At 38.6% G+C, this 17,668-nt stretch overlaps 1 protein-coding gene across 1 annotated transcript; it reads right to left on the reverse strand.

Annotated features, from left to right (window-relative positions):
* Positions 1-7,550: 7,550 nt before the first annotated feature.
* LOC106878813 (uncharacterized) lies at positions 7,551-11,951 on the reverse strand. Its single transcript, XM_089365000.1, has 2 exons — positions 10,761-11,951; positions 7,551-7,951 (listed from the first exon to the last, which is right to left on the reverse strand). Exons 1-2 carry the CDS (start codon positions 10,783-10,785, stop codon positions 7,770-7,772), a joined length of 207 nt encoding a protein of 68 aa, XP_089221126.1. The 5' UTR covers positions 10,786-11,951; the 3' UTR covers positions 7,551-7,769.
* Between the last annotated feature and the right edge of the window lie 5,717 nt (positions 11,952-17,668).

Consider the following 17,668-nt stretch of genomic DNA (forward strand, 5'->3'; position numbering starts at 1 on the left):
TTCTTTTGCCACGTCATGTACCAAGTTATGTATCTATGTGTACATGTAGATGAAAGTATGTACATACATGTACATATATATATGCATATACTCATATATTGTTTATATATATATATATATATAAAGATATATTTTTGCAATGTATAAATACTGACATAACAGTATATATGGGATAATATCCCTTGCAACCAGCCATGAGAATCGAACTCACATCCCTTTGCTTTCTAGTGAAGTGCTCTCCCATTAAGCTAAACTGCTTTACTAACAAATTCTTATGCAATTTAGATAGGCTAGTTGCTGACAGATTTTTCTGCTCTGTAAGGGATATTATCCCATATATACTGTTTTGGTCAGCTACCTTCTCAAGAATGTTTTTACAGATCAGTTGACACCATTACTGACCTCGATCAGGTTACACACTTTCTAACAGAATTTCTCAACTCCCAAGATCCTTCAGGACTCCCTCCCCATGAACTTCACTTAAATGTTGGTTGCCCTGTCATCCTCCTATGCAATCTAAATGCACCTACACTATGCAATGGAACTTGCCTTGCGGTCAAACAAATGACAGACCATGTCATTGAAGCCCGAATTATCATGGGACAAGGCAAAAACGATACCATTTTCATTCCAAAAATTCTGCTAACCTCAACAGACTGCCCCCACCCTATGGAGAGACTTCAGTTCCCTCACAAACTCAACTTCACCAGGACAATTAACAAAGCACAAGACCAGTCCCTGAAAGTTGTTGGAGTGGTCCTTTGAACATCATCCTTTTCACACAGACAGTTCTGTGTCAGTTGTTCCAGAGTTGGCCATCTAGACAACTTATTCATCTATGCTCCTGAAGAAAAAAGCCTACTGCAATTGTGATCTCATTTCATGGACTTTCATTTATTACTAACTACCAAACTTGTGTTCAAAAAAAATTTATTCATTACCTAAGTTGTTTACTACTACATCGAAAACTGCTATGGCAAATGGTAATTATACATTTTACGCTTATCAACTTGAAATGACTTACTACTACATCGAAAACTGCTATGGCAAATGGTAATTATACATTTTACGCTTATCAACTTGAAATGACTTCTAACTGTGGGCTAATTCAACTTAAACCATCCACAGGAGTGCACCATTATAATAAATTACACTGTCCAAAGGATGGGTGCATTTGCTAGTTATAATAATGATTTCAAATTTTGGCACAAGGTCAGCAATTTTGAGAAGGGGAAAAATTGATTACATCAACACCAGTGTTCAACTGGTACTTATTTAATTGACCCCGAAGGGATGAAAAGCAAAGACAAACTTGGCAGAATTTGAGCTCAGAGCATAAAGATGGACAAGATGCTAAGCATTTTGCTTGGTGTGTTAACAGTTCTGCCAGTTTGCACCTTTTAAATAGAAATAATACTCTTTGTCATTGTCTTAATCACTCTGATAAATATACTGAGAAAATCCAGGCCTGCTTATGAATTTACCAAAACCAAGGTGAAAATGAAGAACCTGCTTTATATGGATGACCAAGCTGTATTACAAAAACTGAGAAAGAATTGGAGTCTCTGACCCAAACAGGAAGCATATTCAGCAAGAACATTGGAATACAGTTTGGGGTAGATCTGTAAGAACGACCGTGCGAACCAAAAGGAGAAATGGTGACGAATGGAAAAACAGGCTCCTTTTTTATATGCGTCACACGGTCGAACACAAAAATATAAAATGATATATATTATGTTATAATACTATAACATAGAGAACTAAGAAATGCCAGGAAGGACAAGATAGGACTCAACCGATAAAGATGAATAACAGTAAGATTTATTGGAGCATTAAACTGTATGTCTGTCTGTGTGTGAATGCGACATAATAAAACACAATATAAAACTGGCCGTCATGTAAACAAGAGTGTGTGCAAGTAATACATGTATGTAAATGCGAGAGATACATAGTATTGAATAGAGTCAGTAACACGGATAAGGAAATATACCAGTTCTTAGTTAGAGTACACAGTGGTTAGTGTCTGTACATAAAAAGTTAAGGCGTTAAGGCAGAGCGGTCACTCGTCGTGATGTTGGGGCTTCGATGCCGCGCCGGGTTCTTGAATACAGATGTTCTTCGCAGACTGAATTCTGGCTGTTGGTTTCGTGGTGAGCAAATCACACAAACAGGGTCGAGAAGTGCTGCGGTAGTTGTTTGGTTAGCTGTTGGTAGCTTGTGTACGTGTAGAGTCATGTCGACGCTGGCGGCGATGCTGGTAGTCGTAGTTGGACGATGGTGTCAATGTCGTCGCTGGAAACTGGCTGGTTGGTTGGTGCTGTGTTACGCGTGTGTGGTCAGCAGCCAGATCTAGGAGATCTGAGCCACGACGAATTGGCGGGTATAATTTAGGCTATTTATAGTAAAATAGGGGCTCCAGAGAAGCATCAGAAGAACACTCTCATGTGACCTTATTAGGGGCTACGGTTGGTCGATTTGCGTCCTGGCTCGAACGGTGTGGAGACAATTGCCGCCTAAATAATAGTCAGTCAGGTGATGACAGGGAAAGAGATGTTTTCTACTACGCTCGCGTTTGTTTGTATATAATGGTGAAAGGTGAAATAGAGGCACGTCTCTTTCAACGCGCCAACATGCTTCTGCCTGGGCACACATATGCATTGCCCACCATATAGCACACACCAACAGTGAATCTTTGCTTCATATTTTTTGTATCCCATGTTTTTGACATTCATTTGTCTGTTGCAACTTGTAAAATTTTTTCTGCATACACAAAAAGATAACATTTCTAATATCGTTCGATCTCTGTGGCTTTCTCACTAGAAGTGGGGTAGTGTAAAAATTAACACTTCCTTCTCCAAGCCTAGATTCGAAACCGAATCTAAGAATTCTCGGTTCCAAAACACGACAATCAACAGGCGCGAAAAACAGGTTTTCTTTGTCCTGTCAAAAAGTGATTGATCATCTCCCTTTAACCTTCGACCTTATAATGTCAGGCGAAGTTCAACTGGTCAGCATCTGACCTATTTAGGTACAAACTCTGCTGCAGTATGTATGTCCTTCTAGCTGCCACGATTCTTATAAATAGAGTGGTCAGCAACACACAGGGACAGACAGACAGGGAGACTGCTGCTATGAGACCTCTGCTACGATGAGACAGTGATTTTTCGCCGGCCAAGCAAGATGAGAGAACACACACACAAACATATCCTGGTTCCATCATTTGTCTAGCAACTCGAAGCAAGTTGTCCAAATTGATTGTAGTGGCAATTATTATTTATTAATTCCAGCTAATAAAAATGTTATAATTGAACCAGTTATCACTTTGTCATTTCTCAGGCAAACACATGCCTATTGCACTGACACTCAACAAAAACACACTACATTTTGGTGACTCCACTACAGATCAGTGTGCAGTTCTAATTATGAAGAGAGGACAGAAGATAAAACCTGATGCCATCAAATTTCCACATCTTTATATTGCAGTGGAATAATGAGAGATACAAATAACTAGGGGTGCTGCAAGATTTTAGGATAATGGGAAAAGAAATGAGGGAGAGAAATCTTTAAAGAACACATGGAGGAGAACTAGGAATGTACTCACAACAAAATTAAATGGATGGAATATCATTATAGCAATACATGGGTTATACAAGTATTAAGACATTCTGCTCCCTACTGAAATGGACAAAGGTTGAGCTACAGAACTTGGATAGAAGAACTTGAAAGCTGCTCACAATGCATACCATTCTAAAAGTAATAGCAATGCACTAACTACCAAGAAAGGAACGAGGCAAATTATTACTAAATGCAGACAACACTATAAATACCATGATATCAGGATTGAAAATCATGCTGTGTGGAATGAAGAAAGAATACTATGGGCAGTCACAGATGCCCAAGTTAAAGAACCAGTTGGAGAGTTCAAGAAGAGAAGGAAGAACAACAGGGTAAGCAGATGGAAAGAAGTGGAATTACATGGCCAATTCATGCAACAAACTGACAATGTTGGAAGTAATGCTCACTGTGGCTGATAGATGGAAACCTGAAACAAGAGATCAAAGTGCTAATTATAGCTGCTCAAAAACAAGCCATTAAGATGAATTTAATAAAGGCAAAGATCAATAAACTCAGTCAGCCAGTAAATATAGAATCTGCAGGAAAGGAGATGAAAGTATCAATTATCTCTTGAGTGAGTGCAGTAAGCTAGCACAAAAAGAGTATACATGCAGGTATGACTGTGTAGGTAAAAGAGTGCATTGGGGTATCTTACCAGAGATCACATTACTTTTTGTGAGTCTGAACAGCTGCTAACTTCTTTACTACAACTTGAGTAGGAGTACTTAGACTCACTAACCACCAAGCTCTTTAGTTTTCACCATGATCTCAAAAACATTTTCCAAATTTTAAACTTTTTCTGCAGTTCTTTGGCAAATACTTCAATAACTAGATCATCAGTATATAAATGCCATAAAAGCTATTCATTTATTATCAAGTCTTTTTTTTAGTGTGTGGCTTTGAAATAACAGGAAATTGGTATGAACACAAACCAGAAGTTGTGACAAAGAATGAGAATGACAGGATTTTATGGGACTTTCCCAAGCAAGAAGACCAAATATGATAACAGAGGACAAAATAGACAGTGTAAGATCATAGACTTTGCAATTTCCTATGATAACAGAGGTGCAGTGAAATAATAGGAAGGTTAACAGAGAAAGTATTGTTTATATGAGGAAGATGTACAAGAGACAATCTACAAATACACAGGAAATTGATTTTCTCAAATGTCCTGCAGGTTCTGTAGAGACAGTGGATAATTTCTGTTACCTAGGTCCCTAATTAGTTGTGGAGGAGTATGTACCAAAAGAGCAATTTGCTAGAATAAGAATAGGATGGAGGAAGTTCAGAGAGATTTTAACTCTGTTGGTAACCAAAGGTCTCTCTCTCTAACTGAAAGGAAGATTGTATGATGCATGTGTATGAACTGCAATGCTACATGGGCCATGAAAGTAGATGACAGGCAAAGACTAGAGAGGAACAAAGTTAGTATGCTCCATTAGATGTGCAATGTCAATGGTATGTATGACAAAGTGTTAATGTATTGAGAGAAAAGTTAGGCATAAGAGGAATTAGATTTCATGTGCAAGAGAGTATTGTGCTGGTTTGGTCATGTGATATGCCTGGATGAGGAGAGTTGCATAAAGAAGTGTCAATCACTCAAAGTGGATGGTACTTGGGGATGAGGGAGACCTGGAAGACATGGGGTGAACTAACATCATCATCATCGTTTAACATCCGCTTTCCATGCTAGCATGGGTTGGATGATTTGACTGAGGACTGGTGAACCAGAAGGCTACACCAGGCTCCAATCTGATCTGGCAGAGTTTCTACAGCTGGATGCCCTTCCTAACTTCAACCACTCCGAGAGTGTAGTGGGTGCTTTTACGTGCCACCAGCACGAAGGCCAGTCAGGCAGTACTGGCAACGCTCAAAATGGTGTATTTTACGTGCCACCTTCACAGGAGCCAGTCCAGTGGCACTGGCAAAGATCTCGCTTGATTGTCTTTACACGTGCCAGGAAGGTGACGCTGGGCACAGGTGCCATCATGATTTCACTTTCGCTTGCCCCAACAGGTCTTCGCAAGCCGAGTTTAGTGTCCAATGAAGGAGACGACGTTGGCATTATAGAAGGTCAATCTCCAAATGCTAAGCCTTACAAAGTAAATGAGAAAGGACTGAGATATCTGGCACCTTGCTTCACTCAAGAAGACATGCCCACCATAGCAGAACGGAAGTCCTAAAACCATCTTGGTAATGCTTGTCCATAAGGGGCTCTTCCCCATCCCCACCACATTTCATCCTCTAATACCCATCATGTCTTTATCCCCTGAGATCAGAAAAGGCACATACTACATTCCTTCACTGGTTTTCTCAGTGACCTCTTTTCCCCGACCCCAGACTACTTCCATTTCTCATTATCTTCCACTGTGTACTGTCTCCACTAATCACTTCCTTTCTGCACCTTCTCTTCTCCATTATCAATACCTCTCTTACCTGCTATTACCTTCAATACCCTCACATATGTACTGCAAACTCCACCCCCAAGCCTCTCTTATATTTCTCTCCATCATTTGCTACTGTAACCTCTGTCCTACCCATCCACCCACCCAGTCTAAACCTCTGTGTCACCTCATCTAGTCTCATCACCCTCAATATCCCTTGCATGCATGTCTATGCCATCATCTCTCTCACTATTGCTTTCTGTATCCTACTCTTTACCTTGCTCTCCTTTCTTTTCCAACTGGGGGACCCATGTATCTACACTACAGAAAGACACCTATCTCTGTCCCTCTATAAATTTAATCTCTCAACTGACAAATCCGCAATCCCTAAATACTACTCCCCACTCCCAGTTGAGGGTTCTTTGTCTTGCAAGGTACTTTGTGACTGTCAGTGCTGGTGCACTGCTGCTAGTGCCATGTAAAAAGCAACCAGTACACTCCGTAAAATGGTTGGCATTAGACACTGAAACCATGTCAAAACAGACAATGGAGCCTGATGCAGCCCCCAGCTTTACCAACTGCTGTCAAACTGTCCAGCATGGAAAACAGATGTATGATGGCGATGATGATGATGATATTGATGAGCAACTGCTGTCAAACCGTCCAAACCATGCCAGCATGGAAAATAGATGATGATGATGATGATAATGACGAGCAGAGCTGATACCAAAAAAATTGAAAAAAAATTGAGAAATATCAGGATCTAGCCAGACAGCTGAAGAGACTGCAGTAGAGTACGATAATTATTCTTGAGGTAATTGGTGCACTTAACACAATTCCTGAAATGCAATCTAAAAGACTGAAAGATATTGGAATTAAGAATCACACTATAGATCTGCAGAAAAGTACCATCCCATATTCTGCATGATTCCTAAGAAAGATTCTGAATGTAAGAAAAACATTAAGGACGGCACAGAACAAAACATTGGGTGGGTGTGTATGTGTGTGCACGTGTTGGTCTGAGGGTTTTACATGTGAATAGGTTTAACAAAAAAAAAAAAAAGAAAAGAATGAAAAAGAAAATAATTAGTTTAAACAATGAGAATTCCTCAATAGAGAAGAGACATTTAAGGACTGCTCATTGAAAAACCCCATAAAACCACAGATGTCCTGACTTCTGGGGCAGGTGCCTTTTCTCAGTTCCTTATCTCCAGTTTACAGGTGTATGCTTAGGGCAAGCCCATTCACTTGTACCATATTTACTACTCTCATCCATCTTTCAACAAAATTGTTGGAAGGTACCATTTCCCTCTCTCCACTTACTTTACCTTTCAAGTGAAACTTGAAGTTGATGAAGGAAAAGTATATGTCTTCAGCCTCTTCAATCACAACCATCATACAACCTCTTTTGCCATGGCCACCAAGCATATAAAAATTGCATGCTCTTCCCAGTTAAAAGAAGGCGGCAGGGCAATCTTCACAATGGATTCAGTTGAAAGCCAGATCTGTCCCAAATGTGACAACAGTAATAATAAGTAGAGACTGCAATAATAAAATGTAAAGCAAAAGTTGATTTTTATTTTAAAAAAAGCTTGCTTTCATTAACTCAGATATAGTCTGGTATCTGAGTAACTTACATAAAATACAAATTATAATGATAGAAGGTGAGTTTGAATCACTGATCTACTATATATGCTTTACAACAATAATGAATTTCTTTCTGAAAATCAGTTTACATAATGAAATTTAAAAAACCTGTAGAAATTTGCTTTATTCCTCAGTTTTTAAGTTCTTCTTTTTAGAAACTGGGGGTTTTGATTCTTCGTTGTTCATAAGTTCAGTGAAACTATGAATTGTACAGAATTTACTGAGATCATCTTCAGATAGTGCTTCATTTCCATCTCGTATAACAATATAACACTTAATACCAGCAGATGTTGCCGCTGCAGCTTCTGTTGAATAGAAGCAAAACATATTAAGGATTACTATGACAAACTATCGCAAGAATGACACTCCATTTAACATTTCCAATAAGTTAAAGTAATTTTTCAACATATACTTTCCATCATAAAGTATAGTCTTCTTACTAGTACCCTTTGGACAATGCTGATAACATCCAGCAGCTTTCACATATCACTAGCATTGTTTTTTATGCAGGTTAACATTATTCATCAACTGGTTCATACTCACCATATTCTATTGTATCCAGTTTCAGCAAATCTGCATCCAGTGTTTATATCTCACAATCATATGCTTGGATTATTTTAGCAGCTATAGCAAGGTAAACTATAACTTCCTTTGATTTCAGCTACTTGATTACCTTATTAATCATGTTTGAGGTGACCTCTCTATTGGTTCCTCAAAATATAGATTCTTACAATATCTCTTCTATTTCTTATTCAACAAGTTCATATAATAAAACCTCTGTTCACCACATATTTGTTACCACTTCATACAAACACATAATCTGCAATTGAAAATACATGATCCTTATACAATTTAGAACATCAATCAACCACCTAAACTTAGCTTCCTATTTAGTCATTCCTGATATCGCTGCTTGTCACCCTTTCCACACCAGTCACTTAGTTGTTACAAGCTTATCCCCAATACTATATTACTGTTTTGTTGCCTGTAAATTTACTCTTAGCTTCTATCCTATCTTGATAAACTGATCATTGCTCTTCCAGCCTAGCCCCCTACAACTCTTCTCTTTCCAGGCCTACCACTTAGGTCTTTTAGCACTACTTCATCATCATCTGCTCCTGGCATAGAATTGCTCTATCCATTTGAATACTATCAATATCATACAGAAAATCCCTTTGTTCTCTATCTCTGTGAAGATGAGAACATATGATATGAAATGGAAATTTAGTGTAACAGTAAAATCGCATATCTTTCTTTCATTTGTCATTTGTTTCCCAATTTTCTTTGCCTTCAACCTGAAGTTACAATCTACAGTCCTATTCTGAGGTGTGCATTGATATATTCCTCAACAGGAGAGAATCTATTATTCACATTCCGAGCCTGCCTTATCTCCTGATAAGTACAAAGTTCATTTGGCAAAGGTGATGTGCATCTTAAAACCCTAAGAGCCTTGATTTTTCTAGTATCAATGCATAGAAGCAGTGATGACAATTTTTAAAAAAATGAACAAATATCAAGGCTTCTGGAGTCCTGTAATACAACTGATGCTATCATTTTATTATATTGTCTTGAGTTATCTGCATTCTTCAAATATCTTCCAGCTTGAGCAAACCACTGTTACAGAGATAGTTAACTGATCACTTGTAAATGAATTACCTACATAGCCATGATGTCAGATAGGCTACTTTTCAGTTTAAGCTGGTTTTCAATTATAATTTTCATGAAATGAGTTGCATAGTTTTACTTTTGAATAATTGTAGTCAGTTCTGCTGTACATGCGAATGTATTAAAACAGCATATATTCAGCATAACACACACACACATTATAGATGTATTGATTAGATATTTTTCACCTGACTTTCAACTTCAAAATATTTCCATAATAATTAGCTTCAAAATAAAAATAATTTGTGTTACTCAAGAATTGAGCATAGAAGAACAATTTTTTTATCAGCAGAGGACAAAGTTGGCAACTTATTTGACTATATATTGAACTTGTTCATTTGACCAGCATTTAAAATAAAATATTTGTTGTTGATTGCTAATTACAAACAATTTTAGGACAAGATGAAATGGCAGTTTACAGAAGAAATACACAATCATCCGAGCTTCAATAAGTGCTTGATATATCATATGAACTTAAAGGAAAAAGGTAAATAACCTCAAAACAAAAGAAAAACATAATAGTCTAAGGATGTGATAATTACAAAGTTATATGGAAATTAACATAGCATGGTTAGTAAATCTATATAGGCATTTGCTGGAGAATCTAGCCCTACGTTCATTCTGGTGCTCTTTTATCCCTTTTTCTTTAAGTCTCATATCTTTTCAAATAATTTAGCTGAAAAACTAGCATTAAGAAAATAGAGAAAGCAATCAAATGTACTTTGAAAAAATATGCAAGATATTTCAAAAACATGTAAAAAGTTTCTCTCCCTCTATCTTCCCTTCTTTTCTTTTCTCCACTGTTAGAAGGAAAAAGTAAAGAAAAAACAAATAAATTGTTTTTAATTTTTAAATGAATTTAGATGAACTAATTTTAAAATATTAAGTTATGTCATGTTGATCAGTCCAGAAAGAGGAGGAAATAGTGCCATCCACAGCTACTAGACACTTCAAAGACTTTTATCTCATGAAAAAAATAAAAGAATTATAGGGAAATATATGAATGCTTTTTTCACTTTTTGATAATGATTTCTCAACATCAGAAAAATAAACTTTGAAGCAATTCTCTCTTCCTTAAGTAGCAACTTTCAGTAATTCCACCATGCATTATTGAATAGTTATGAGAAATATATTCATGACACAGTAAATATTTAATGAAATTGCCACAGTTATAAAACAATATATTTAGAATCAATTTAAAGAATAATTATTATACAATAAAGGTGCTGACTTATTAATCAAAGGTCAAAAGTTCAAATATTGCTTTATCCTATTTATAGCTCTAAGATAAGAAATATAACTGCATATGCTCAAGTCAGCCTGTTTGTCGATAAGCACCATGTCCTACAGTATTATAAAAATGCTTGCTCAAATATGCTATTGTCTAAAATTGTAAAAATCATCCTACTGTGAAAGATTAGAAAAAGAATAAACAAAATATAAACTTGCCTTTAGGATTATCTGTAAGGAACATAATTTCATCAGCTTTTACATTTATTTCTTCAGCTATTTTCTTGTAACTCTCACTTTCCACTTTACTGCCAGTTAGAGTATCAAAAAATCCAGAGAATAACTTTATGGAAATAAAATTAAGAAATCGTTATAATTTTTTAAAGAAATCAACATCAAAAATAAAAAAAATATTTTGAATGAAATTCAATACTGATATTTTTTTCACATTTTCTGCTAGTAGAAAACTTCAACAAATAAGTCTTGTCACTTACTATTCCCATAAAAATTGCACATCTTAATAATTCTGTTACCAATTTTGAAAATGGTCTTTAAAATTTTGAATGTATGAAACAAGGTTATATTTATAGAGAACTGCATTACAAAAACATAATCTATGTTGAAGAAGGCCCATAACATTATTTGGATTAAAGATTGGAAGACTGAGGCAAGAACTATTCAGCTATATACATATATACACACATGCATCTATCAGTACTAGAATTTTAAAACTAAGCCTGCTTTTTGTAGTACCAAAACAGTGTCATTATATACATGACTACTATTTTTCCTATGTATTTCCAACCAAGAAAGAATGTGAAGGGAAAATGAACTCGACAATCTTCACTTATCCTCTTCTATTCCTCATATATCTCCCAAATCAGAGTAAAAGCAATTATAAAGGGGATACACCAAACATTTCCCACAACCTAATAAATTTCTAACGCTTACTAAACAAAACTAAACAACAAAACGATTTTGTTGACCCATATATTTACAAGGTAGTATAGAAAGCTTTTCAGTAAATGGTAAACAAATTCATAGACAACCAACTGTAGTCTAAACAAATCTGAAGATATGGCTGTGAACATGGTGAAAATTCTATCAGGAAATAATAACAATGGAAATGTATTTATCAAAGAAATTGGAACTTGTCATTCTTAGAAGAAACATATTGCACTAACATATGACATTTCAGAGGTTAAATAGTAGAAAATAAATACATCACCATTCTTTGGGACTTTAGTATCCAAACTGATTGTGAAATACAGACCAAAAGACCAGATATTGTCATAAAAATTCACATTGACAAAAATGTATGCTCATAGATATGTCAATCCTGGCAGACTAAAACACTTTTGTAAAATTCATCATTTAATGTCAGCTTTCCATGCTAGCATGGGTTGGACGATTTGACTGGGTACTGGCGAACCAGATGACTACACCAGACTACAATCTAATCCGGCAGAGTCTCTACAGCTGGATGCCCTTTCTAATGCCAACTACTCTGAGAATGTAGTGAGTGCTTTTTATGTGCCACCGGCATGAAGGCCAGTCCAGTGGTACTGTCAACGGCCACGCTCAAATGATGTATTTCATGTGCCACCTGCACAGGAGTCAATCCAATGTTTTGTTCATATGCCACGGGCACAAGTGCCAGTAAGGCTAAGCTGGAAATATCGCGCTCATATGGTGCTTTTTACGTGCCACTGGCACAGGATCGAGACCGCTGCTCTGGCAGTGATCCCGCACGGATGGTGCTGTTAGCGCTCCACTGGCACGGGTGCCAGTCATCAAACTTGGTTCAGTTTCGATCTCACTTGCCCCAACAGGTCTTCACAAACTGAGTTTAGTGTCCAATGAAGGAAAGTTGGCATGGGTGCCAGTCAACGAATTTGATTCAATTTCGATTTCACTTGCGTCAACAGGTCTTCACAAGCAGGGTTTATGTCCAAAGAAGGAAAGGTACGCATAAGTAGGCTGGCTACACTCCTGGTAAAGGCCATGGGTTATGGTCTCACTTGTCTTGCCGGGTCTTCTCACGCACAGCATATTTCCAAAGGTCTCGGTCATTAGTCATTGCCTTGGTGAGGCCTAATGTTCAAAGATCGTGCTTCACCACCTCAACCCAGGTCTTCCTCTTCCACAGGTACCCTCAACCGCTAGGGTGTGGCACTTTTTCACGCAGCTATCCCAATCCATTCTCGCCAAATGACCATACCAGCGCAATCATCTCTCTTGCACACCACAACTGAAGCTTCTTAAGTCCAACTTTTCTCTCACGGTACCTACACACTGTCAAGTATGCACACTGACATTACACATCCATCAGAGCATACTGGCTTCATTCCTTTCGAGCTTATGCATGTCCTCAGCAGTCATAGCCCATGTTTCACTGCCATGTAGCATTGCTGTTCGTACACATGCGTCATACAGTCTGCCTTTTACTCTGAGTGAGAGGCCCTTTGTCACCAGCAGAGGTAAGAGCTCTGTGAACTTTGCCCAGGCTATTTTTATTCTAGCAGCTACACTTTCAGCGCACCCTCCTCCACTACTGACTTGGTCACCTAGGTAACGGAAGCTATCAACTACTTCTAGTTTTTCTCCCTGGAATGTGGCAGAAGTTGTTCTCTGCACATTTTTAGTGTTTATTGCTCCTGAACATCTGCCACATACAAAAACTATCTTGCTAGTTAGCCTTCCTTTGATATTGCTGCACCTCTTATGTGTCCTTGCACTGGGTGCATCTTATAGAGTTTCTACCAACGCTTTTTCTACAGATCGAGGAGGGCCATCTACCTGAAGAGGTTTGTGGTTTGTCTACCTTCATACTTATTAGGACTTTGGTTTTAGCTAGGTTGACTCTAAGGCCCTTCAATTCTAATCCTTGCTTCCACACCTGAAACTTCTCCCCTAGTTCTGATAGTGACTCAGCAATTAGAGCAAGGTCATCAGTATAGAGGAGCTCCCAGGGGCAACCTGTCTTGAATCCCTGTGTTATTGCCTGGAGGACTATGATAAATAGGAGGGGGCTGAGGACTGAACCTTGGTGAACCCCTACCTCTACCCGGAATTCTTCACTGTACTCGTTGCCAACCCTCACCTTACTGACAGCATCCCTGTACATGGCTCACACAGCTCTCACTAACCATTCATCTATCCTTAGTTTCCTCATTGACCACCAGATAAGGGATTGAGGGACCCTGTCAAACGCTTTCTCCATGTGAATGAAAGCCAGGTACAGAGGTTTATCTTTGGCTAGGTATTTCTCCTGCAGTTATCTTACCAGAAATATAGCATCAGTGGTGCTTTTCCCAGGCACAAACCCAAACTGCATCTCATCTAAACTGACTCGCTCCCTAATTAGTTGGTCTATGACCCTCTCCATGACTTTCATTACCTGATCTAACAGCTTGATGCCTCTGTAATTATTAGTATCTAAAGCGTCACCTTTACCTTTGTAGCAACTGACTATGGTGCTGCTACACCAGTCATTGGGTATGATTCCTTCGTGTATCACCTGCTTAGCTATACGGGTGACTAGGCTATAGCCGACACTGCCAGATATTTTGAGCATCTCTGCAGTGATTCTTGATGGGCCGGGGGCTTTCCCTGTTTTCATACTCTTAATTGCTTTATCTACCAAGGTACTGTCAATTAGGATAGCTGGTCCCTCTGTTGGGTCGACATTCGGCAGACTCTCTTTCTCTCATTCATTCTGTTTATTGAGCAACCTTTCATAGTGGCATCTCCAAACCTCTCTCTTTGCAGCCTCGTTTAGTGCAAGTGAGCCATCATCCATGCAGACACATTTTTCTCCTACGACATCACGATTCTCTCTCACACACTGTCTTGCAACATGAAATACTTCAAGTCTTTGGTCTTCATGGTGCAGAACATTGGCAAATTTTTTCTTATCTGCTTCGCCTCTGGCTAAATAAACCTGTCTCCTAGCTTCCCTTCTGGCAGTCTGATACAATTCCCTGCTACCTCTGTTCTTGCAGTCCTTCCAAGCCTATTTCTTTTGTCTAATAGCCCTGTCAACCACATTGTTCCACCACCATGTTACTTTGGGTTGAGAGGGGACTTTGCACCATCCACAGATCTGCTCAATGGCTCTCAGCAGGTTGTCCTGTAGAAACCTCCAGTTGTCTTCCACATTATCTGATGCTATATCCCCTTCTGTTTCGTTGAAGGTTTCGAGTAACACGTCTCTAAATCTCTGTCCATTTGCAGGATCTTTAAGTTTCCAGACCCTTTTCCTCCAAGCTGGCCTACTTCTGGGCATCCATTTAGCCCTGATACCAAAGTTGCTAACTACTAATCCGTGTTGAGGGGTACATTCTTTGCCTGGGAAGGTTTTGGCATTTATAAGCAGTCCTCTTTCCCTTTTTTTGGTGAGGATGTTGATTTGGCAAGTGTGTCTGCCGGAATGGTAGATGACTAGGTGACAGGCAGGTTTCCTGAAGTTGGTATTGCAAACCATAAGATCATTTGTATCACAGAACTCCAGCAGTCTGGTTCCCTCCTCATTGCAGGAACCGAAGCCATAGCCTCCATGTACGCCATAGAAGCCCCCTGCATGTTGTCCAACATGTTCAATGAAATCACCAGCCACAAAGAGAAGGTCCCTGCCATTCGTCAATGAGGTAGTCTGCAATAGGGTGTCATAAAATTGGTCTTTCTGCCCATCCAGTAGCCCCGGTTGAGGGGCATAGGCTGAGATAACGGTACCTAACCTATGGTGAAGCACTAATCTAATCTTAAGTACTGTCACATACTCTGACTACCTTGATTACTTTATCAACCCATTTCTCCACAAGAAGTATACCCACGCCCCCGACCCTGTCAGTGTTCCCTGCCCAGAAAATCTTGTACCTGTGTTCTTTGCCTGTGAGGAACCTAGCGGAACCTCCTCTCCACCTTACTTCTTGGATGCAGCACAAATCTACATGTCTCCGTTCAAGCATCTCAACAATCTCACCAGACCTACCTTTCAGCGTGCCGACATTGAGCATGCCAACGTTGAGCGTGCCAACTCTGAGGGTGTGGGAGGTGTGGGCCTGTAAGACCCTGGGATGAGGAAAATTAAGTAAATTAAGGACCTTGAAATAGAGGTCACAAAAATGTGACATCTAAAAAAAACTGTACCTGTAATCATTAGAACTTTGGGGCAATACTAAAAAGTACTCTTAAACATTATGGCCAAATACTGGGAACCTCCAAGATATCAGAGCTACAAAAAATTGTTCTCATAGTTATTGCTCACATCCTGAGAAAAATATTGTGAACTTGAAAATACCAGTGTCTTAAAACTGTATCAAATCTGAAACATTACAAATTTAATAGAATCTTAGTTCTTGGATTCTGGCCTCCTTAACATACACTAAATCATTAGTAATCATAAATAACACCCACAGTAAAATGTCCAACTTGCTGGGTGAAACCTGGGTGAAACCTGGGTGAAACCTGGGTGAAACCTGGGTGAAACCTGGAACAGCTCGAATAAAATAAAGCAACAAAAAATAAAATAATAAAAATAAGAATGAAATAATAAAGATGCAAATAAAGATATTTGGAGCTGTAATAATGGTGGTAGGGGTGGGAAAGAGGAAAAGAAAAATTGAACAATGGAACAGATGCTGGCTTAAGCCCAATGTTTTTTTGGTGGGGAGAGGGTGGCATAGAAGGTGGGGGAAATTGTCACATGCAATAAAACTAAAATGTTCTTTGTGATGTTGAGGAAAGATGATATGTGAGGAGATGGATTTGAGAAATGAGAAGTGAACATGACAAGATATACTTGAAAGCAACGACTAGCATCGTAAGATAGTGAAGATAGACAGTTTGAAAGGATGGGACTCAACTATATAAACTAGGAATCTATAAACAAGAAGCTGGTGCACATTTCAGTCAGGAATGTGCAAGATCTTAGATGTTAACTAGCAAATACTCCTGTACTTCTACTTATCCCATGAAAGGCTCAAGTGTTTGAGGTTGAAGAAACAGAAATGTAGGCTGATATTGCAAAAACAAAAGCAAGGGGATACATATGAAGGTGTGTGTGGTTAGGCTGATATTGCAAAAACAAAAGCAAAGGGATACATATGAAGGTGTGTGTGGTTAGGTCTTTCTCAACCATAAGATTTAGGCTTAGTCTCAATGCATGACACCTTGAGAAAGTATTTATTATAGATCCAACCTGTTAAAGCCTTAAGAGTGGATCTGGTAGACAAAATGGAAGAAGCCCATTGTATAATATACATATATATATATATATATATATATATATATATATAAATCAAAGGTAAAAACAAAACAGACAGAAATCATCAAAACATTACAAGCAGGAAAAGGACAATAGCACAATAATGGCAAACAGGACAAAACAAGATACACGGATCATTCGCAGTCAGAGTCTGGAATGTCTACATAGTTTTGCCCAATCCTTTCCGATACTACACAAAACCAGTTCAACCAAGGGCTTAAGCTGATGGCATTAAGCCCCTGAGCAAGGCAAACTAATGTACATATACCAACACAAGGAAATAACAAACAGAAAGGGTCCCTCGAATATCAGACAAATGTAACATAAGAAATAGAATTATACATATACAATGGACAAAAGCCTTTCGGCTATACAACAAAAATAAAACAAAACAGTCTTTTGACTATCAGACGGTGTAGTAAGCTAGCGCAAGGAAAAAGGAGATGGAAAAATCTTACTGACCGGGTGGTGAGACAGAACAACAGATGCAACTGACTTTGAACGCGGTCAGCCGAAAAAGAACGACAATGCATAAACCGGACAGTGATCACGTGGTCGAGGAGGAGAGGAGTTGAAGAAGGTGGAGGGACTAAGGAATATGTGAGAGAGGAAAGAAATCAGGACCAAATAACGAGAGGGAGGGATTACAGAATGTGAGTGGGAGAGAGAGAGAGAAACAAGGTACAAGGAAGGTGAGGAAGGAAAGCAAAAGAGATTGAGAGATAAGAGGGAGGGGGTAAAGGGATTAAGGAATATGAGAGAGGGACAAAAAGGCTAGAGGAGTTTCAGATTTCAAGAGAGTGTGTCAGAGAAAACCGTGATGTTGTAGAAGTATATTCACATGGATAATGGCTCAGCT

Source organism: Octopus bimaculoides, chromosome Z (genome assembly GCF_046866305.1).
Source record: "Octopus bimaculoides isolate indiv1 chromosome Z, ASM4686630v1, whole genome shotgun sequence".
Classification (NCBI taxonomy): Eukaryota; Metazoa; Mollusca; class Cephalopoda; order Octopoda; family Octopodidae; genus Octopus; species Octopus bimaculoides.

What these genes read in the sequence shown, in the direction of transcription:
- LOC106878813 (XM_089365000.1), bottom strand. Translation starts at nt 10,785, where the DNA reads ATGTTCCTTACAGATAATCCTAAAG. An exon ending in CCTTACAGATAATCCTAAAG is followed by an intron (nt 7,952 to 10,760) that starts GCAAGTTTATAT and finishes TCTATTCAACAG; the next exon opens with AAGCTGCAGCGGCAACATCT.